This window comes from Lissotriton helveticus, chromosome 10 (genome assembly GCF_964261635.1).
Source record: "Lissotriton helveticus chromosome 10, aLisHel1.1, whole genome shotgun sequence".
NCBI lineage: Eukaryota > Metazoa > Chordata > Amphibia > Caudata > Salamandridae > Lissotriton > Lissotriton helveticus.
Genome location: NC_136071.1, coordinates 150,765,305 through 150,788,667, shown reverse-complemented (window position 1 = coordinate 150,788,667; position 23,363 = coordinate 150,765,305). Strand labels below are relative to the sequence as shown.

General features: G+C 46.7%; 1 protein-coding gene across 1 annotated transcript in view; it reads right to left on the bottom strand.

Annotated features, from left to right (window-relative positions):
• Positions 1-23,363, bottom strand: part of EIF3B (eukaryotic translation initiation factor 3 subunit B) — a 404,806-nt gene that overhangs the window by 320,288 nt on the left and 61,155 nt on the right. The window contains exons 3-4 of the mRNA XM_078664978.1: positions 8,423-8,542; positions 8,235-8,292 (exon numbers count right to left, since the gene is read on the bottom strand). Of these exons, the coding sequence (XP_078521104.1) occupies positions 8,235-8,292; positions 8,423-8,542 (178 nt within the window). The remainder of the gene's footprint in view (positions 1-8,234; positions 8,293-8,422; positions 8,543-23,363) is intronic.

Genomic DNA, 23,363 nt, shown 5'->3' with positions numbered 1-23,363 from the left:
ACTGGAGAACCACAGATTACAGGTAAGTAACTATTGTTCTTCTCCAGTATTGGGGTGTCTTTCATAGATTCACATGCCTGAATCAGAGTAGATAGCAGTACAAGAAAACACATTATGCTCATAAGACGCTTACAGTATACAGCAGATATGCATGCAAGGTAATAACCAATAACATGTTAGAAGCGTCTAAACAAGAGCATAGAGGAGGAGGGAGAACAGAGGCTCACCTTATTGGAAAAGATTGAGTAGAACTGCTCTTCCCACTGAAGCATCTGCATCACTTGCTGAATCCAGGCAGTAATGTCTTGTAAAAGTGTGCCTGCTTGACCACGTTGCAGCTCGGCAGATTTGTAGCAGGGGCACACCAGGGAAGAGAGTGGTGGAAGAGTACACCGCCCTTGTAGAATGCGCTCTTGGTAAAGACTGTAAAGGTCTTCCTGCCTGTTGATGACATAGCACAATTGCTGACGAGACCCATCTGGCTATAGCCTGTTTGGATACCGCGCAGCCTTGGCGCAGTCTTCCATATGCCCCAAACAATTGATCTGTCTTGCGAACAGCTGCTGTTCTTTGAAGATAGAACCTGAGACATCTCCTGATGTCTAAAGAGTGTAAGGCCCTTTCAGCCGGTGATTGAGGATTTGGAAAAAATGTTTTTAGGATCACTGGCTCATTCAGGTGAAAATCCCATGGAACTTTGGGCATGTACTTGGGATTGGTACGTAGCGCCACAGAGTCTGAGGTAAATTGTAAGCAAGGCGGTTTAGTAGTGAATGCCTGAATGTCACTGACCCTTCTAGCTGATGTTAACGCCAATAGCAAAGAGACCTTCCAAGTAAGAAACTTGAGATCAATCTTATGAATGGGCTCGAAGGGGTGACGCATGAGTTGAGCTAGAACCACGTTCAAATGTCAAGACGGAGGTGGTCGACGAATTGGAGGGAACATACGGAATAGCGCTTTAAAGAATTGCTGGATTATACTTGACGAAAACAGAGAGTTTGTTCCGTCCTGACGGAATCTGGAAATGGCTGCCAGGAATACCTTTAAGGTAGAGAGTGCCAAAACCGATCTAGCTAAATGCAAAAAGAAAGGCAAAATTTGTTCTGGTCTAGCATGAATGGGATGCAGATCAGCAGCTTGACACCAGACACAAAAACGCTTCCACTTGAGCTTGTAGGTCTTTATCGTTGACGGCGCTCTAGCATTAGCGAGAACTTGTTGACAATCTTGAGAAATGTCTAAGCTGGCAAACTCATTGTGCTGAGGAGCCAGGCTGATAATTTCAATGAAACTGGGTCCGGATGGTACACCTGGCCTTCTTGGATTGTCAGGAGATTCGGTATTCGAGGCAGCTGTATCGGTCTGCACTCCGAGAGGAGGAGTTCGGTGAACCAATATTGTCGGGGCCATCTTGGAGCAACCAGGATTAGACGACATGGCTGTCTCCTCATCTTCCTGATGACCTTGGGAATTAAAGGAATCGGTGGAAAGGCGTACGCAAATATCTGACACCAGTTCATCGAAAGGGCATCCCCGCATGAGTTCTTGTGGGGAATCCAGCTTGCAAAGCGTGGGCATTTCCGGTTCTGATTCGTCGCAAACAGATCCAGGTCGGGATGACCCCACTCTTGGAATATGTGATCCAGGGTTGGTTGATGTAGCTCCCATTCGTGATTGCCTGCAGCAGACGGAATCCGCCAAAACATTGGCAACCCCTGGAACATGGACCGCTGACAGATTGACGTTGTGATCCAGGGCCCAATTCCAAATCTCCTGTGCCTGATGGGATACATCGGGCTGACCTTGTGCCTCCCTGTTTGTTCAGGTAATGCATGCTGGTTGTGTTGTCTGTTCGAATCAGAACCGTAGAGTTCTCCAGCATTGCTTGAAAGGATTTCAGGGCGAGAAAGATGTCTCACAACTCTAAGATGTTTATGTGCCATTTTCTTTCCTGTATGTTCCATTTGCCACTGATTGTCATTCCTTGAAGGTGGGCGCCCCAGCCTTTCAGAGACGCATCTGTGGTCACGATGAATCTGGGCACATCCGTTAGGAATGCACATCCCGTCTGCAGGTTGCAATCTTGCATCCACCATTGAAAAGCGCTCCTCATCCGAGGGGTTATGTTGATCACGTCCTCGAATGATCCTGATACCTGTACCCATTGAAGACCGAGTTCCTCTTGTAAGGGCCTCATTCTTAGGCGGCAGTTGGGGATGAGAGGAATACAGGACGAGATCATCCCTAGGAAAGACTTGAATTTGCGAACAGAAACGCACTTTCTTGTTAGCAATGAAGATGCCATCTTGTGAATCTTCAACTGCCTTTCTCTTGATATGAAGGCTTGGGCGAGCTTTGTGTCCAGCGTCGCTCCCAAGAAAGATTTTCTCTGTGATGGGGTTAGATCAGACTTTTCGAAATTTACCGAGAAACCTAGACTCTGAAGTAGCGACAGACATCTCTGAACGTGAGTACTTGCCGTGAGGAAGGAACTGGCCTTGATAAGGCAGTCGTCCAAATATGGATAAATCTGAACTCCTTCCAATCGCAAGTGAGCTGCCACCGGAGCTAGTATCTTTATAAAGACTCTGGGGGCCGATCGTAGTCCAAAGGGGAGGACTTTCAATTGAAAGTCCCTGCCAGCCACTCTGAACCGCAAGAACTTCCAGTGTCTGTGAAAGATGGGCACATGGAAGTATGCGTCTTGAAGGTCGAGTGTTGCCATATGATCCCCTTCTGAAAGAAACTGGAGGATTTCTTGAAGCGTTAACATTCTGAAGGATAATTTTTTGAGGTATTTGTTGAGGGCACGCAGGTCGAGTATGGGACGCCAGTCCCCCGACTTCTTGCGGATTAGGAAGAATCTCGAATAAAAACCTTACCCTCTTTGATTTTGAGGTACCCTCTAGATTGCTCCTTTCCGAATCATAGAATGTATTTGGGAAAACAGCTCCTTGAGATGAGCTGGTGGTGGTCCTTTTGGGGGAGAATTTGGATGGGTTTTCACGAATTCCAGAATGTGACCCCTGGATACCACATCTAGAACCCATCTGTGTGTGGCAATCTTGGACCAGTTTGAGTAATGTAGGGATATTCTTCCTCAAATTTGCTTCAGGTTGGGTAGAAGTGGTGGCAGGATGTTTGTCTCACTTGCTCTTGTTGTTGTCTCTTCCTCGATAAGAGGGTTTCCCTCTTGACTGAGAGTAGTTGTTTCTCCTTTGACCATACGATTGTTGCCGGTATGGTAGGTATCGTTGGTTACCCTGTGAATTGTTGAAGGAACGCTGCTATGAATAACCTCCTCTGTTGGAGAAATTGCCTCTTCCTCTTGCACCACGAAAGGAAGATTTACGAAACTGAAGAGATCCCAGGGATCGGGCAGTCTCAGTATCCTTCTTTATGGCTTGTAAAGCCTCATCCACATGTTGTCCAAAAGGAACTCTCCATTGTAAGCCATGTCCATGATCTTAGACTGGACTTCCAGACGAAAGGATGTAGATTTTAACCATCCCTGTCTTCTCAGAACAGCTGCACCCGCTAACTGTCTGAAGCCTGTGGCAGCTACGTCCACTGCAGCATCAATAATTTCTGATGAAACACATTCTCCCTCTTGCAAAATCTTCTTGGCTTCAGATCTATCCGGCTCTGAGAGCTTTTCAATATACGGAGATATGTCCGACCACATCTGTCTGTCATACCTTCCAAGGATTGCAAGGGAGTTTGCGACACGAACAGTAGTTGCCGCAATAGTTGAGACCTTCTTTCCTATTGCGTGGAGGCGCCTTCCCTCCCTATCCGGGGGAGTAGTGATTTGTGCAGACAGATTTTTGGCTCTCCTCTGAGCCGCCTGGGCAACTACAGAATCCACCTTTGCCTGGCCGATAAGGCATGTCGGTGACTTATTAGGCGCCCTATACTTTTTATCCACCCGAGGTAGAACTGCAGGTAAAGAATTTGGTGTCACCATTACTTTTAGGCCTTCCTTCCAGGTAAAATTAATAACAGGGATGGACCAACTTTGCCTTTGCGGTAAGTCCTTAAAATCAAACAAAAAACACTCATCTTGCTTAGCTTCCATTGTGATGAGGAACTTCTTTGTTGCCCTGCCCATGATTTGGTTAAAGGTTGCAATGTCCACCGGTGGAGAATCCGCCGTAGGCTGGGCAGCTGGAGAAGGAGTTTGTGCCTGATACTCATCCCACTCCGACGATACTGACTTGTCGTCTACTTTGCCCTCTTCTCGTTCTTCTTCCGAAGAAAGATCATCCTGCACCTGATGAGATGGCCCTGGCGAAGAAGATATGGTAGGCTGCTTCTCCGTAGTCGGAAGCGGAGAAACTGGTCTTGGAGGCCTTAGTGTTGCAGTAGATGTTCTTGGTACCGGCGTAGAGAAGTGAGAATCACCTGATTCTGAAGGTGGAAAACAACAATAATAATCGCTTAGCATATATTGCAGATTATGCAATAGGTCCAGCGGCATTTGTGTAGCAGGAGTAGACAGGAGCCCGACCAGAAGGTTCAAGGAATTGTTCTTCCTCATCTTGCTCTTCATCCTGAAGTTTTATAAGCAGCTCAGATGGGCTTCTGGCTGCACGGAAAGTGTCATCTTCATAGGATTCCTCTTCCTCAGAATCCAGTAATTTTTCTGGTAATTTCAATGGAGACAGCGTTGTCAAAGATGAACCACGCTTTTCCAAGAGTGAAGCTGTGGTAGTTGGAGAAGGCAGAGGTATTGCGGGTGTCTTGGATGACCAAACTTGCAACTCCGTACAGGATGACAGTGGGGGCGTCGACGATGCCACCGTCGACGGTGTCAAACCTGCATCAGGTTGAAAATCGAGAATCTTCGTCGACGCTATGTCCGTCGACGGTAACATTGCCGTCGACGATGACTGTCGACGGAAGTGTCTTCTTCGTCGACGAGGTCGTCAACAACGATATTTTCTTATGTCGACGAGGTAGTCGACGGTAGGGATAACTTCGTCGTCGGTAAGATGTTCGACGACGTTAGAGTCGACGACGGAGTACCCGTCGACGGTACCTTCAATGCTCTCGTCGACGGAGGAACGTCAACGGTAGATGGCACTATCTTCGACGACGAGATAGGTCGAACTTGGACATGAACCAGCGTCGACGGTGAAGAGGCTGTAGACATCACCATAGCTGGTTTTGGTGAGGAGAAAGTCACCGTAGATGTTGAAAAGGTGGCCACATGAAGAGATGGCGACGGTGAAGCTGTATTTGACGCTGAAGTGGTCAAAGGAGCAGTCTGAGGAAAAACATTTTGAGAAGCTGTCTTGGAAGATTTTCCAGCTTTCTTTGAGAGCGTATTAGGGTCAGATTTGATAGGTGGTGAAGCCTTTTTTGAAGTAGAAGGCACGCCAGAATCATGAGAGGATTGGGCCTTTCTCAACACCTTCGCCCCAGGAGAAGCTAACCCAACCTCAGCTTTCCTCTTCCTAGAGGATATAGAAGACCCAGAGGCGATGCTCCCTACCTCAGAAACAGGGTTATCTTTGTCCTTAATCCTCTGGAGTCACAGGAGAAGACGACCCTCTCTGTCCCTGAGGGTTTTCTGAGGAAAAGTCCTGCAGATTTTACACTCCTTTGCCTCATGATCTGGATACAGACAATATATACATTTCTTGTGAGGATCCTCCTTGAACAGCTTCAGCTTTCCACAGGAATCACAAGCCCTAAAAAGGGATTTTGAAGTAGACCTATTTAGACGGTAAAAAACCAACCAAAGTAAGAAGAAACTGAGCAGAGCTCAGGGAGACTCCCTTCACACGACGTGCAGTAGAAAATCTGAGAGCCTGAGCCTCTGGGAAGAACATTCTGGTGGGTGCTGTCGCCTGATTGGCTGCAGTTTGGTCTATACAAAATGACCAGGATAGTCATGAGTGTGGGAGTTTTTGCTCCTGTAGCTTAGGGCTACTTTACTTCCTGGTTGGTTATTACCAGGGTTTTTTGGTTATTACAGGCATTTTATTGCTTTTTTATATACCGTGGGACTCCCACTCCGACGACGGGGAATGATTCAGGCATGTGAATCTATGAAAGACACCCCAATACGGGAGAAGTAGGTGCTCCCTTCTCCTTCGCTCCCCCTTCTCCTTCGCTCCCCCTTCTCCTTCGCTCCCCCTTCTCCTTCGCTCCCCCTTCTCCTTCGCTCCCCCTTCTCCTTCACTCCTCCCCCTTATTCGTTGTGTAGTACAACAAGGGGTTAAAAAACTCAGAGAAAGGATGTGGATCTGAGGGCAGCACTGCCAGATGTGGTATCGCTATATGTGGAGCTGGTGGCAGCGCCAATACAGCACAGTCTGGGAAGTGCCCTGGCAGAGAACTAGGAGCCCAGTCCTCTGGTGGGGCACTTAAATGTTCAGCGGAGTCAGTGCTGTAGGACAGTGAGCCAATAGAGGTACAAATGGAGCCCCAGAAGGTTCCATGGGACTAAGCAGCAGGCCAAATGAAACTGAAGCAAAGTCAAGTATCTGAAACATGCCCTTTGTGAAGGACCCTACTCGAGCCAGAATCTACAATGGCCTCAGTACCAGGAGTGTGCTACTACACAATGCTTTAGCTGCATTTAATTAAAGAAAAAAAATTTTAACGGTGGGTAGGTCGTGAAGGTTTGTTCTCATAAGTTTGGGAAGCACTGCTTTAAAGACATCACAGAAATTGTCAGGAGCAGAGCAGTGAATCAGTAGGCATGGGCGTGGCCGGGGGGGGGGGGGGGGGGGGTGGAGGAACCAACATCACTGCTCAGGTGTGGCGCCTGTATGCAGCCCTGTGTCGTCATGTTTGGGGCGGGTCTGAGTCACAACTGCTACCTGCTGGTAAGAAAAAACTACTGCTAGCGATCCAAGAATGCAAACTGGCAACAGGGAAGAATCAAAAGGCAAGGGATATCCTGATGCAAGTATCCATCAGAGAGAAGAGTTTTACTGTAGTATAAGCAAACACTATAGCAAACATTTTCATAATTACATACCTCCAATGGTAGTCACAACCCAAAAGAGAAAGCACCAAACCAAAGTAAAAGTCATATTTCCATGATAATGTCTGCAATACCATTCAGAAAAAGAAATGTAACATTGCTGCCCTTTAAGGGTGAATTGTCCAGGTGCCTCCCAGCTTCTCCTTTCTTCATCCGATCAACGATTTACAAAACTATCAAAACTTGCAAGACCCCTTATCTAACTCAAATACCCAACACTGGCCAGATTTTTGGAATCCAATGAGAGTTACAAGAGAAGACACAAACCTATCTGACAGTCTCCTGCTGTAACGGTTATTCAGATATTAGTTGCTTACGAGAGGTAGGGCTCCTAGTTTTGAAGCATTTATTTTGCTCGATGTTTTCATGTGTAGGTATCCTTATTTGCATCTCTATTTTGCTGTTTAGCCATCTTTATATTTGGCACATGAAAAGTTAAGGTAAAACAAGTATATTTCTATATATGCTTAACAGTTCAGTATCTACATGGCTTTGGAGCTCTAAACAGGCATAGAAAAAACAGTGTACCAAACTGTAGCATTCTGTTACTAGCACATGTGCACAAAGGCAACTATTTAAGTTTCGTTAATAAATCTCACTTTCATACGTCAAAAGCTGTCAATATACACCGCAACTGACCTTTGTATAGCAGAACTGTCGGCCAAGAGAGACGGAAAATATTAGGTTTCTGAATCTGGCTGAATTCCAAATTAAATACAGATGGAAAAATGTTCTATACCCTGGAAGATTTTTTTTTGTAATATTTGGGGGAGCTGCTGACTCCAAAGATGTTACAACAGTCCGATGGGAAAGGTTGGTGATGGGAACTTTTTACATCGGAGATGTGCCATTAAAATATCTTTGCAGTTCTTGGAAGTATTAAAGATTTTTCAAAATAAGATCCACTGTTATGATTAGGATTCTCATTCATTCTAGCCCTGCATTGAAATAAATTAAGAGTTATTTAAATTTGGGAACACACCAACATCACACACCTAAAAGTGATGAACTATTTCTCTCCTCATGTCCATCAGCTGCAAATTATGCCATGCTTCTGTTCACTGAAGCCCACATTTATACTTAAGATTACTTTTAACAGGCAAAAATGAACCATGCCATCAATAGTGTAACTAGACCTGCATCATTACATCTAAAGAAATAAGCTTCTACATGCCGTCAAATATCCATTTAAATTAATCTTTTTTTTTTAAAGCACTCAAGACAAACTTACAAAGTCTTTGAAAGGCTGCTTCTCTGGAATTTCCCAATCATCGCTGATGTTCATGTACCTGCAACAATCAACAATTTAGCCAAAGGCTTGCTCTGACAGAATGTGGATCAAGGTAAAATTTATTGCAAAGTCAACAATAATTCATTAGACAAGCAACAAAGAAACACAGCAGTATGAACCAGTCTTACTTGTCAAAATCGGTGAAGAGATTCACTCGGAAGGTGTGCTGCTTGTCCAGCTTGTAGCCATCTGCATTTTTTACAGCATCTTGAGCATTCGCAGGAGATGCATATTCAAGAAAGATGTACCTGCAGCAGAAAGTGATGAAGAAAGATTACATTCTGGTTTAAAGTCTAACAAAGACCTTCGCAAGAGGCAACAGACAGTGAGGAGGGAAGTGGGTTGGCTATAGCCGGGGGGTCTACTCACAATGGGGGGCAGGAGGGTTGACCCTAGTGCTGTGTGCAGTGGACTTCAGTAATGTGCCCGGTTTCCTCCCCCACTGTGATATGATTGTACAGGATTTTCTCCTTTTCCCCACTGTACATTTCCCTCCCGGATGCCACCTTTTGCCTTATAAGCCACTGATAATGCCAAAAATATGCCTACATATATTGATTTGATGCCAACTGTTTTTTATTATGGTATTGTAATTTGTAAACTCAAAAATAAAGTTTATAATAAAAATTAAAAAAAGACTAACAAAGGCTATAAGAAGTATGGTGGAGATCAGCAGTAATTATTGATCATCTCTGACCTACCCAATACACAAAACTAGTGCCAAGCTGCGTATTTTATTTTAAGACCTTCAGTGGTACAACGGGGCAATGTAACGGCATGTGAGGGGTCTAAATATTCAATTATATTATTCATTTGCAGGTATCTGACTGAATCTGGAACAATTTTAAAATACTAAGAGAAGGGCACCAAGGCAACATTGGGGTTCGTAGCCTAGGGTCCATACCAGTATGGACGTATTGATTCCATCACTCTATAAACACACAACCTACACACAGATCAGTTCCATTAAATTTCTGAGAAGCACTGCATCAAGAACGAGCAGGGACGATTAGAGTACCAACAAGAAATAGGTATTAGCAAAGTAATTAGGTCTTTTGTTTGAGACCTACTGGCTCTGCCAGGGCCTTTAAATCATGCTGTACACCATACAGCATGTACATAATGAAACAAGCATTTGCAATGCAATAGGTCTCACATTTTCGCTAGACCTATTGAATTGCAAATGGACATCATCACTGACAACGGGATGGATGGAGGGGGGAGAAGGTATGGACAACGAATGAGTGGGGGAGAAGGCATGGACAACGAATGGGCGGGGGGAGAAGGCATGGACGAATGGGCGGGGGGAGAAGGCACGGACAACGAATGGGAGGGGGAGAAGGCACGGACAACTGGAGTGCGGGTGGGGGCAGGGGGGAGAAATCAAGGACAACAGGACGGAGTTAATAAGGCAGTAGGAGAACCTCATTAATGAAAATAGTGCTCACAGTGTAAGTAAGACGTCCAGTGAAACCCTCGAAGTAAAGAGGGCAGTCGCCATGGGAGGTGACAAATGAAGAGAAGGTGGTACTAACAAGCGGGCTGACGAACCAGCAGCCAGCATTTGGGACAGACAATGACAAGCCAATGGCAGAGTGGGCTGGGCTTATATTAGCTACTCGTCTACAATACGTTTTGCAGAGCAGCACGTGCGCGCTGGCTCAGGCTCGACCTAAAAAGGAGTCAACGTCTACTTGAGTGGCCTCCCTTGAGTTTCAAACAAAGGTCATTAAGGATGGGACAGATATTAAGGCCAACTAAATGCAAGGAGCATGCAGCTAAATTACCGAGGTGCAGGCGCGAAATGCCCATTGGGCTCAAAGGGCTTCAGCCCCCCCTGTTGTGTGCGTCAGCCTGGGCTGAGACCAGCTTCCCGGGCACACACACAGCCGCACCACAGTACTTCACAGGTCTTTAAAAGACCATTTACTTGTCAACAAGGCTTTGTTGTTCTTCACCCCATCTTAGAGCCCCTGCATATTTACTCTGCCGATTGCTGGAAGAATTAGCCCCCCCCGGTTTTCACTCTGCAAATATTGTCAAGTTTCACAATTTACCTTTGCGCGCGTAATAAGAACTGCAATTTGCAAAGTGACAATTTCGCTCTAGCATGCTTGAAGACGTGTAAAGAATATTCCTCTAACATTTCGTCTCGCAAAGCTTTTTTTCATATTCAGAATTAATGGCCATTCAGAATGGAAAAGGTTTGTTGATTTTTTCCTGCAAGCTTACCTTTTGCTGAGATTCTAGAGGCACGAGTGGCGAAGCGAAAAAAGTTGCTTGGAATCTAGGCAAAAATTTACAAGGACTTTGTAAAGGTTGCAAAAAATAAAGTGCAGTTTTCACACCTTTCTTTCCGGGTTCACTGAAATACCACGGGAGGTTCCCAAGCGTCCTCGGCAGGACTCCGAGATTGCCGCGCTTCTGTTGTGCCAGAGCGGCGCGCGCAGTCTGTGGTGAGCTTCCTAGCTCCCCTAAGAGCACTGTGAGAAAGCGACGGGAAGAGCGGCGGACCGGCCTCGACTCCCGCCACAGGCCCTCAGGTCATGAGAATGGGCCGGGCTGAGACACTGTGGCGGGAGAGATAAGAAGGAGCAGTAAATAGCCAACCTCGCAATACTTTCAAGGCACCGAGACGTTTAGAAAACCAAACATCAACTCAGCGTGGGTTGTTGTACCCATTCCTTATCATAATATGTTGCCTATTTTCCCATCTGCGTCATGTGCTAAATCATTTAGTTCTCAAACCGGCACAAAAAAAGAACTTGCAGGCTCCCCTACCAGGCGGATCCCCAAGAGGGAGCTTAACATTTTTAAACATTTGGTCTCAGGGACACATGGAAATCAGTTATCGACATGGGCTGCGAGCTTTGCCATCTTTTTTTCATTTTTTTTTTTTTAAAGACGACCTGTGTAATGGCACAAAGTGGCTTAGAGAAGTTCAGGAGTGAGTGTGTTCAAAAACGAAAGTGGCCTTGGCAAAAATGGAGAGCCGCTAAAGAGGTTGTTAATGTAATGGATTGCAGCTTCCAGGCCATCTCCTCTAGTGGCTTTTAGGCAGGCCGATTTCACAAAGCGATGGAGCTTATTGGGAAAGCAATCTGCCAGAGTATCACCGAGCTGCCTTTCCCAGCACAGATCTGTGCAAACTGCCGTACTGTGCTATACACAAAGGGTTGTCCCTGGGCTGCAGATACTTGGCTTTGAGAGGTGCGCAGGGGTGGCCTTCTGCATCACATCTGTATTCCTTTTTGCCCCACCAGGTAGTGCCATATTCCCTAGCTCTGTTCTAGACTCCGCTCTAATGGCACTACCACATGCCTAAGATGGAACCCAACACTCAGCTGCTGCACTGCCATCGTGCTCCTAAGCAAGGACTGGCAATCTTGTATGCTGTGGCTTCTGCAGTTTACCATCTTCCTGGATTGAGACAGTATCCATGTCTCTTCAAGAACTTCTCCATAAACCATAATCTTCCATTCGGTCTACACAATGTACTCTAGCATGGCTCCCAACTACATGAAAGGCTTAGACAATGAGAATGCTTCGGGCATATGCATAGCTCTTTCATGCGGCGGTCACTGAGAGATCGCCTGTGGTGATCTGCAACTACTACTCACCTATTGGGTAGGCAGAGAATTCACACGCTTCGTTTAAGCAGTTCTGATCCAGCTTGCCTGACAGCGGCCTAAAGGACGAAGTGGCGTGTGGAGAAAAACTAAAGATGCATTTCCGCCATCCCACCGTAGCAGGAAGTGAAAGTAGCAGCAGAACAAGGAGAAACAAAGCTGAGGAGAGGCACGGGAGGGCCCATTCGCTTTGTCCCACTGGAGGAGCTCTCAACGGCTCTCTGCTGTATGCCTGGCCTGTATCCTACTTAAGCCTGGACACTGCACAGGGAGCAAGCTCCAAACCAAGGAGGAGTTGTCGCCTGAGCTGATCGGCATGAAGGCAGGAGAAAGAACTGTACCAGCAGCTATTTTGCATAAACCACAGCACGGAGGGCATCAAGAGGATCACCGTTCTTGCAATGAGCAGCAAGCCTGGTATATGGTGTAGAACCTATCTTATAACAGGCAGCACCCTTGGCGCAATGGATAGCACCTATGGGTTTCTTGCCAGCGCCAATATCAGTCCTGAAGAGATACACAATACCATCTTTAAACACTCCTTTCATGGTTTTTCCCCTAAAGGCAAACACGTTATACAATCCAGTAAACAAAAAGCAGCTCAGGCTAAATTTGCAAAACACTCATGGTAAAATAGCTCTTAATCGCTTGGGTAGCAGCGCTACAAAGGCATGGAGTTAAAAACCGGCAGCAAAACACAAGCGTGTGTCTGCCTTGTAGTGTGATCGCGGGGTGGGAGCGTGTGAGGCAGAGAGGAGACACCATGCGCGTGCACATCGCCTGTCCGTGTGCGCACATGGTATGTCTCCCATCGCTCACTAAACCCACAACAATAGTCTCGCCAAGGCGATGCAACGCATGCGATGAGTTCGCTAGGCGAGACCTAAAAAGGTGCAATGACGAGGCGGCATCATTGTATAAGTGAACATGCATCATTGTGACCACGCATGATCACTCCCAAAATGACGGGAGTGCCTTTTTTTTGGTAATTACTAATCCAATACGGGCCGCTAAATAAATGGGGAGAAGAAGCATAATGAAAGCTTTTTTTTGTTTTCTTTTTAGGTCGAGCTGACCTAGCATTCAAAGCGTAAGGATTGAATGCTGTCAGCAAGACAACTAATGTTACCCGTATTTGGGAATGTGGACACGAGAGGGTGCACGAGCGCAGATTTGCTCAGATTTGACCTCGTGAGCGCGCACGGCGCCGTGCCCCTCTCGTGCCTTACATTCCCGTGCGCACACAGCCAGCCCCCACACCCCTGCACACAGGCACACGTACACACAGGCAGGCACACACACAGGTACAACACACGCAGGCACATACAAGCGCACCCACCCCCCCCCCTGCCGCCCACCGCCCCCCCCCGCTTACATACACACAAACGCGCGCACACACACACACTCCCAACCCCGCTCACACGCAGGGCTTCCATCACTGGGGGGGGCGGGCACCGTCAATGTGCCCCGAGGCCCCCCCTCACCGGGTCTGCTATACTCTTCCCCGTCCCACAGCCTCACAGCACTCCTCAAGTACAGTGGGCGAAGACTGCAGGCGCCGCCACTGTCACGAGCCGCAGGGAACGCCAACGTGCACGCTCACGGCGTCACGCTCCTGCCCTCTCGCGTCTCTTCTGTGCTCCAGGCCGACGTGCGCCAAAATACGCCGGCAAGGAAGGGGACCGCAACAAAATGTCATTCGACGAGTTTGAGCGTTTCATGACTTGTTGTATTATGTATTAATAACGTGGTTTCAACACACCAGCTTGCAGAGCCGCTTTCCTCGAGTACCCCGTTGCACATTTGATGGACAGCGCCGTTTAGCCTGCTGGGGTCCCGCCCCCGCCAGGGCGAGGGCACCGGAGGATGCTGGAATGTTCTGTGTGGTAGAGGCGGCCGCGAGATGCCCCGTGAGGAGGCCATGCTCTGCTGACTCGCCCCGTGAGAGCCTCCTTTCCCTCGGGTCCTGGCACCAGTCCTCTGCCCCCCTCTGCCCTGGAATGCAGACTGCCCAGGAGGTGGGAGCTGAAGGCGCGCGGCCCGTCGGACAGCCCCCTCAGCGCCGAGAAGCCTCATTTGTTTACAGCGAGCGCTTCACTGCTCGCCCATTATGTTAGGAACGAAAATAGTGCACAATGGGTGGGACGGGTCGCTGGCTGTCCAAAGCTCTACTGATGACGCGCATTATTTATATTGGGAATTACGTATCTCAAAGAAACAGAGAGGATTATGTTTCTTAAATAACCCGGGTGCAAACCAAATAGCTCCTCAGCTCTGAGGTTATGGTAAACAAATGCACCTCAGTTGGCATGAACATTAACTCTATAAAAGCAATAACGGACACTAAGGGTGGGTGCCCAAAGTATTCCTATGAGGTTTAGCGGGGCATGTCCACTCGGCTGTCTTGTCTTCAGCAGCGTGTAGAAAACTCAAGTGTAGAGACATATTTTAGACATACTTTAGACAGCCAGACACAGGAACCGCTTAAATACGGACTAGTGGCGACGAGTGATGCTGTGGCGTTCAGCATCACTGAACGCCACAGCATCACTCGTCGCCACCACAACATCACTCAGCCCCACCACAGCATCAATCTGTGCAACCAATTCAACAACTGGTTCAAATATGTTCTCTCAGTGGGTCAAGCTTTATTACCAATGTCACAAAAAGATGTTAATATTTCACTTCTGTTTTTGGATTTTGGTCATAATAAAATACAATGAACATAATCTTCACAAAAGTTATTTACAAAAGTTTAAGCTATAGCCATTATGATAAATTACAATAACTGTTTTTAAGTATTAATTATTAAAAAAAATTACAAGCCTTTGTTATTTGTAATATCAACAAATCTAAGTCATGTAAATACAACACATTGCGTTACAAATGCTATAGGTGTCACATTTGCGAAAGTTAAAACTATTGGCATTGTAAATGACAAAGCTATTAATTTCGCTATTTTCAAAACCAGCACATAAATAAAAAATTTGTCATTTACAATACCATTAGCTCAAAATTTCCTAATGCGAGACCTATTGCATTGCAAATGCTTGTTTAAGTATAAAACAGGTTTTAAAAATGTCTTTTAATGGAGGAGCTGGCCGACTTCAGTCCAGTGGAGGCGAATGTTTTCATGGGTGATTTGCAGGACCATAAGATCTCTAAAATGTATCAATCCCTGGTCACACATAGTTCCCCATCTCTGCAGCATCACCTTGAGGCATGGGAGAGTGATGTGGGCTCGCTCGAAGAGGAGGACTGGACGGAGAAACTTGCCTCCCCTCGTGTAGCGGCAATTGCAATGAGCCTTCATAGAGTATATTTCACTAGAGTCAGACTGTACAGGGCGGGCTTGGTGGCTTCCCCGGTGTGTCTTCCCTGCATGCATGAAGAGGGCAACCTGCTCCATACAATATGGGATTGTTCCGCGCTGGCGCAGTTTTGACTGGAACTAATGACCTGCCGGTCAGAGGTTTTGGGTTGGGACCTCCCTCGTTAACCTAAGCTGGTTCTCCTACACGTCATGGACGATATCTGGGTTAACATTTACAAAAGTCACCCTATGCTCCTGGGTTTTACCCTGGCCAAACGAGACTTGCTAGAGCCTGGAAGGCGACAGCAGCGGCCTCCGTCTCGGTTTGGAAGACAGGACTGGATTTATGTATGGGCTTGGAGGCTCCCATCTTTGTAGCGAGGGGGTGCCCTCGTAAACACTACAAAATCTGGAAGCCCTGGGCAAAGTATCGGGGACTGGAATTGGAGCCTGTTCCAGCATAGGGCTTGGACCGGCTCTAATCTTCTCCCCACCCCCCACCCACCACCGTTTGCTGTTTTCTTTTATTTTGTATACACTGGGTGGGATAGAGCCTTCTTAGAAATGTACTGTATTGAATGTAGGACTGCTCTGACTGTATATACTGATCTTGCTTGGTTAACAGTGCGATGGGGTGGGGGGTATTGTATGTTCTTTGTTTTCTTCCGTTTTGCTTTCATTGCAAGTCTTTTCTATATTCTTTTCATATATGAGAAAAGTGTCAAAGTCATGATAAAGTATATTGATGCTACGGAAGCCTCTGGGTTACAGAGCTCCGCTCTATGTACTTTTGACAAATAAAATATGTTTTTTTTTAATTCTTTGAAAAATAGGTCTGCAGGGTGGGGGCAACGGAGGAGAGGTTCATGGCAGGAAGTAACAGGAAATGGAATGGGAAAAGCAGCACATGAGAGAGAGCATCAATGAGGGCGGCAAGACGAATACAAGCAAAGCAAACGAGCAGCACGGGGGGGTATCAATTTTTACAGGTAAATAAAACAGTTGCATTAATTCGTTTTTAAGCTGTGAGGCTTTCATACGGAGAAAAAAGGCATACACTGCATACAGTCGAATTCTGGGGGTTCCCTTTATGACTCAAGATGCTAGGGGACTAAGGTACAAACTACCACCAGCAGTTCGGATTTACCCGATTTGGAGCATCTGGGTGCAGAGATACTGGATGGGTTTGGTAGCCTGGCTCGATACACCACAAGCAAAGACAGGGGTCACCTAGAAACAGGCTACAGATGGGGACTTGGTGACAAGTTCGAGAGCTCTCAACAGGGGGCTCAGCTCGTGGGGGTCCTTGGAGCAAGGGAGCACAGTCGATGGTCGTAGACCTGCACCGGGAAGCTTGGATGCAAAGAGTTTTGGTAGGAAGGGCCTGTGCATCAAAGGCACTCCCAGTTCTCGGTTTGGACCCGTAGGTGGGGACAAAACAGGATAGCTATGCCACACTGATGCTGGCCTCAGCAGACATCCCTTGAATGCTGGTCGGGTGTTTCTGTGTTGCAGTCCAGATTGGACACAAACAAGCTTAGGTTGCTGCAAGGGGTCTAGTGTTCCGGGCATTGGTGCAGGGCGGATCCGGTAGGACCCAGCATCTTGACACTTGGTGGAGAAACGGAGCTGACCTCTTGAAGCACAGTGTCTCTACCTGTGCAGCTAATGCATCAATGGATCAGGTGAACAGCAGAACAGTGAGCAGGACCTTGTGGTTGGTGCCTACAGGCAAGTGGCTCCTCCATTTTAATGGAAATGCTGACAGCTTGGAGGCGTGCTGGAGGCCCAACGAGGCTTTTGGAGGATGAACAGCTGCAGGAGGAGTTGGATTGTCGTGCTTGTTGGGACAGGAGTAGGCTTGGTTTGCCAGCAAAGTCCACCAGCAGTCCACAGATCCCGCTCCTTCGACTCTTCTTAATCACCTTCTTTCTTCAGTCAGATGAATCAGAGTTCCTGATGTCAGGTGGCCACCTAAATACTGAATTTAGGGGTGCTAAGGGTAGTAGCCAAGGGGCTACTTGCCCTTGTGGTCGCTATGCCCCCTATATGACCATTCTCTCTGGGGAGTGGGTATAATCCTGTCCCAGAGATCCTAATTCCACCCAAATCAAAATGGTGGAATACTTCTTTCTTGGGGCACATCAGCCAGCCCACCCTAGGGGTGTGACTGGCCTGGTAGTGCAACACGCCTACTCCCATATCTAATTTTCCACCTGTCCTGGTGCCAAATGGGCTTCAGGGCAGGAGGTGACCTTCCCTGAGGCCCTGATCTGCGGAAACCAGGGTTGCATATTAAAAAGCGGCAGGGTTGGGTTTTTTTTAAGTCCCTAGTCTTGCTTTGCAGATTCACTAGCCATCCGGCTTTTCTCCCGAGCAGGTATGGTTTCCGGCCTCAGAGAGCGCGGGCTCTCACCTGCAGGATGATCAGGAACATGTCTGTGGTGGCAGGCTGGAAAATACCAGTCAGCCAGCACACTAAGAGGCTGGTAGGTTTTAGGGGCACCTCTAAGATACACTCTGGACGCATGTTTTAATAAATCCACTACCGGCATCAGCAAGAATTTATTAAGAAAAGATGTTTGATACCAAACACCATAGGTGTCAGTGAAGCCATAATGTAGCTGGCGAACTCGTAATGAACAGTGAATAGCATATGTACTTAAGATGGCTTTCCTGCTCACTTGTACTATCTAGCAATTGAACTAAACAGCACAGGGGCATATCTGCTCATGCAGATATGTCCCCACATGTATATAATGCACTCTGCCATAGGGCTGAAAAGCCTGCTGTTGGGTGACTTACATATATTGCATGTTGTAGTGTCATCATGTGATGTTTTCACTCTTGTTTGCACAATTTCACCCAGCCTGCAATGGCAGTCTGCATGATTTTGGTGGTGGGTCCCTTAGGGTGGCACAATACATGCTGCAGCCCTTAGAGGCCCTCTGTAGTACCCTTATCATTTACTAGGGTCTTTCTGAGGTGCCAAAGGTCTTGCCAATTGGGTAACAATTGAACCATTGTCTTATTTTAGTAAAAGAATACTGGCACTGGGCACCTGGTTAGCAGAAACCCAGACCACTTCAAAATTACAATAAATACCAGGCAAAAAGTGGGGGTGACCATGTCAAAAAGAAAAAAAAGGGCACTTTCATACAATAACCTAGATCTTTCAAACTATTTAAAGCCTAATATGAAGCATCCGTGACATTCTATTAGGCAGAATCTCAATTTACCATTTTCTCTCATAAAGAAGCATATGCAAGCTGCAGATTACTTTGTCGATGTGAGGTCTTTGATAGTTAGTCGTTATTATAAACGTACTTCAACAACCTGATGCTAAATGGGGTGCAAAGAAGAATGTGCAAATACTTTACTGGACGGAGAAGAAAATAGTTACTTTTGAGGCTGTCAATTGCATTTAAAGGGTTTGTCTTAGTCCGTATTCTAAAGACATAGCCAATACAGAGGACACCTAAGTGACAAATTCAAGTATTTGAACATCTGATTTAAACAACAGATCTGCACAATGGCAGTGATAAGTTATAAAAGCAAGATCAAAACCCCAATATTTTTAAATAGTAACTAGGATTGGACATGTGCCAACTGAGATTTGCCAAAAGTTAAATATCAAGAGCTGAGAGTTAGGGTTACGCAAAAAAGGATAATGTTACTGACCCAGTAAGCATCTGTTCTTGGCATGTAGAGCTGTAGATTCACATGCTTCGCATACACCTGCCATCTAATGTTGGGCCTGGATTTTTGCAAGTTGTTTTTCTTCTAAGACTTCTTTCCAGTCATGAGGTAAAGTGACTCCTCCTTTCGGTGATAGCGCACATGGGCATCGACTTCATTGTTAAGATTCTTTTCCCGCAGAGGGTGAGAATGGAGTTAGTAAGTGTAGAATAGAGATGTCCTTGCGTATGTACATAAACTGAGAACTGCAACAACTACAGGAAACCGGGAAGGCGCATGTAAATCTACAGCTCTACATGCCAAGAACAGATGTTTACTGGGTATGTAGCATTATGCGTTCGAGGCATGTGAGCTGTAGATCACATGCTTTGCATAGACTATAAAGCAGTATGTAGTGATGAAGGTCCACTCAGGAAGGTAGTAATTCCAGATGTTTTATTCATAAAGATAACAGGTAGTAAAGTTGATAATATCAAGTAGATAGTGGTAGATCAGAGCCCCACCAGGAGCTGCCTGTCAGCTGCTCAGCCCATGACTGTCACTCTGCCTTGCTCAGTCCCAACATTCCGAGGCAAGAAAGGAAGGAAGAATAAGGCATGACGCAAACAGGACACCAGCCTACACACAGCCACAGAGGGGAGGGAAAGCGGATCTCTTCCTGAAAAGGGAAGAAGAAAGAACAAAAACAGGAGGGATGGCTGGAGACAAAGCAAGACGACAGGCAATGTAAGTCCAGTGACCAAGGATGAAAATAGGTATGACATCACGAGGAAAGCTGGACATAATGGAAAAAGAGAAGATGAAAAGAAGTACAATAGTGCAACTGATCCTCTCCCGATTTCCCCCAAAAAACAATTCAATCAATCATGAGAATAACATTGCGTTGTGAATAAAGCAATAAAACTTAATGTAGAAAGACAATATCAGCCAATGGGACTTAGACCCATGACTGTACTCTACTCCTGTGCAAGAGTATGAGGAGCAATGCGAATGGGACTGTAACCGATAAGACGTACTATGTAGGGTGACTGAGTAAATGTAAATGGGTATAAGACCCATACAATTGTGCCCTGTGTAAGGGTACTATGTAGATGTACAATGGGACTGAGACCCATGCAACGGTCCCGTGAGTAAGGAAGAAAACCGTAAGTGGCCCTTGTAGGCACGTGTAAAATAGCAAATGAGGAAATTACATTTCCCTACACAGGGAGGGCAATAGGTTAAGTGTGAAATAGTACACATAAGAAAAACGCACAAGGAGCCCCTGTAGGTGAGTGCCCAAAGTCCATGAACGCAAAATGTAACCTGTTTAGGCAATAGTGTAGTAAGCATAGTGGGAGTAGAACCCTTTGCCACCCTATGTGATTGGATAAGGTGTGTGCATAACAGATAATGCAATTGGCAAGAATACTGCCAACCAATAACGTAAGCTGAAGGACAAAGATGAAGGTGTGCGTGTCACCGTAGTACTGTGACACACTCCACTCCACTGTTTGTAAATAGACAACCTAAAGGAGATAGCAGACAGCAAATATTGTCATGTAGCTACCACGTGGACTGCCAGTTCAAAGAAATGTCAAAATCCCATTGTAGAAAACAAGGAAGACTTGCCTCTAGCCGGATAGGGTGTGCGTGTATCTGAAATCCGACAGTCGGGTGATTAAGACACAAGAGATGCTTATAAACGCCATTCCTCTGAGGGTTTATATTTCCACTTATTTATCCATGGAGCAGAAGCATGACAGTAAGCATCTGGTGCTACACAAAGAAAGCTCTGTAGCGCCACTGAGCTTTTCACTCGATGACAAAAACAATGCAGCACGTAAAAGGCTCCCGGCGCGACATAGTGCCAATCAAAGTCACTCCGTCATTCCGTGACGAAAGGCGGGTCGTCACAGAGGGTGCTAGAGAAGATCTGCGCAGCTATGTGGAAGAGGCAAGGGGCTCATGTAGAAACTGCCAAATAACGGTTAAAACTGACAGAATACTTACATGTCGTACATTGAAAAGGAGGAGAAAAGTAGAATATAAGTTGTGACTCACCACAGTTTGTGTAAAAACACCACAAAAAAAAAATTGTCTCCTCCAATCCTCACTGAGGCGATGAAAGTGGAGAAAGTAGAATGACATGACAAACAGCTCCGGATCAGGTGCTTCACTCGACAACAATTGAAGGCGGAAATGTGCGTGTTGTAACTGTCTTGAGGCTTCGTGGTTTTTAGGTTTGGCCTGGGCCGGAGCACCTAGCTCCGCCCAGGAGATATCTCATGTTCTTACAGCGTGGGGCTTAGTCCCGCCTTGTCTTTCATTGGCTAGCTCCATAAATGGAGGCTAGCCATTGGAAGACATCTGCGTCCATCACTTTCTGCCCGTGAAAACGCGATTCGGGGGCGTGTCCGTGTCTTTTTTTAAGTCACGCCCTCTCCTCTTCCCATTGGCTGGAATTTTACCTTCCAGCCAATGGGAAGGGGAGAGCACGCCCCCGAATCCCTACAGGACGCTGTGCTTTCTGAGCAGCGTCTACCGAGGCTTTTAGGTAAGCCTCTGCCCCCCTTTTGTGCCGTTGTTTCTTGTTAATGCTTGTTTCATCCATTTCATGGCAACGCTCTTTCGACATCTGTCCCCTGCGCCGGGAAGGGGCGTCTGGCAGCACCCCGAAGCATAACAGTAGCCCCGCAGTCCACAACCTCGCAGCCATACTGAGAACTGGTCCCCTCAGCAGGGCGTAACAATCACGGACCAAGGGGGTGATGCGCAGCGCCTCTGACACCCCGGGTCTGCCCTCGACACAGCCTGGCTCCAGCAGCGTGCAGCGGGATGCCCTGTGTGTAGGAATGCAGCCCGGCTCCTGCGAGGACCCTCCCTCCCACCCCTGCCTCCGTCTTGTCCCACCCACCAGCCCTGTACACGAGGCACCAGCCAGGAGCTGTCTGTTCGCATCTGGCCTGGCACGAATCAGGCGGGCCCCTTACACACGTCGGGATCACGGCCCCGGAGAGCTGCACCATGTGCAGCGCCAGGCAGCGGGACGTGCACCTGGCCCTGGAGACCTGCTGGGCCAGCTCTGCCCCGGACCCCTCTTCACGGTCCCTGCGCCGGGAAGGGGCGACTGGCAGCACCCCGAAGCACAACAGTAGCCCCGCACTCCACAACCTCGCAGCCATACTGAGAGCTAAAGAAGGATAGCGTTTCTGTTCTTGCTTATTTATAAGCAGAAACCGTGGCTCTGCTGTGAGATCAGTGTAACTTGACGGCGTTGTGCTACATGTCTGTGAAACTTGCGACTTCTGGGTTACAAATCCGATTTGGTTTGTTACGTTATGCTCTTTAACCACTTATTGGGCGCAGAGCATCCTGTTGTATACATCTACATTAACATTCGATTCAATAGCGAAGACCAATATGACTTGCATTTGAATAACACCTGCAGTTCTGAAATACTTCCATTACAGCCCAGCGAACAAAATGTGCTGCGTAAAGTCACGTTGCGGTTTATTAAATCCACACACTTTTCTCTCCCCAGGCAACGGGTTGACAAACAGAGTCGATTAGGCAATTTTTATTTTAGTGTTCTGAGAATGCCAGATCTTGGAACTGCAGCCCTTCTCTCGCACTCTTTCTCTCGCCTGTTTTTGGGAGGCTCAAGCTTACGGTCTTCCGTGAAACAGCATTCGTTGTCCCCCCCACCCCCCCTGTAAATTCAGGCATGAGGAGGACAGACCTCCATTAGCCTGGCCTTTGAATGTTTCCTTGCACTGTTGACTCGGATAGAACAGCAGGTTGCTGTGCAGATGTAGACATTTGAGAATCCTTTTGGTGTTTGTAGGCTACCAAGCAAAGTTAATTTCCCAGTGAAAAATGTATTCCACGTCAGTAGAATGTGAAAAGGGACAAGGATAATGTTGCATCACAGCTGCCTTCGATGGTATTTGTTTCAGAATAGAAATGTCAGGTGCCTACAAACTTATTCTTGTATAGCTTTATGAATGTATCATGTGTGTGTGGAAGGGCTTTAGAAGAGGCGGTGCTTCTTTTTAACAACTATATTTTTAGTCTTTGGGTGACATCATGTTCGATGATGTCATTACTGAACTTGTTAATGACAAAGTCTTATCTTTGTCTACCGCTCAGCATTAGTACGATAGTGTGTAAACGAGTAGACAGTCGTGCATTAAAAAATAAGTGATCGATATTTAAAGCTTAGAGAAAGGAAAAGAGCATATGAACATCCAGGAGCTCTTTGGTGGTAGCAGCAATTTATTAGTACTCTGGCACTGGTTTTTTTTCATTCATCTTGTTAAGGCCTCTATCACGATTGCAAGTGAGACTCCAATGGGCAAAACAGAAAAGCTGCATCCTTGCATGGGGAAGCAGGCACGGTTTGTATTTAGAACATGTACCAAATAAGCAGTCATGTTAAATCAATTG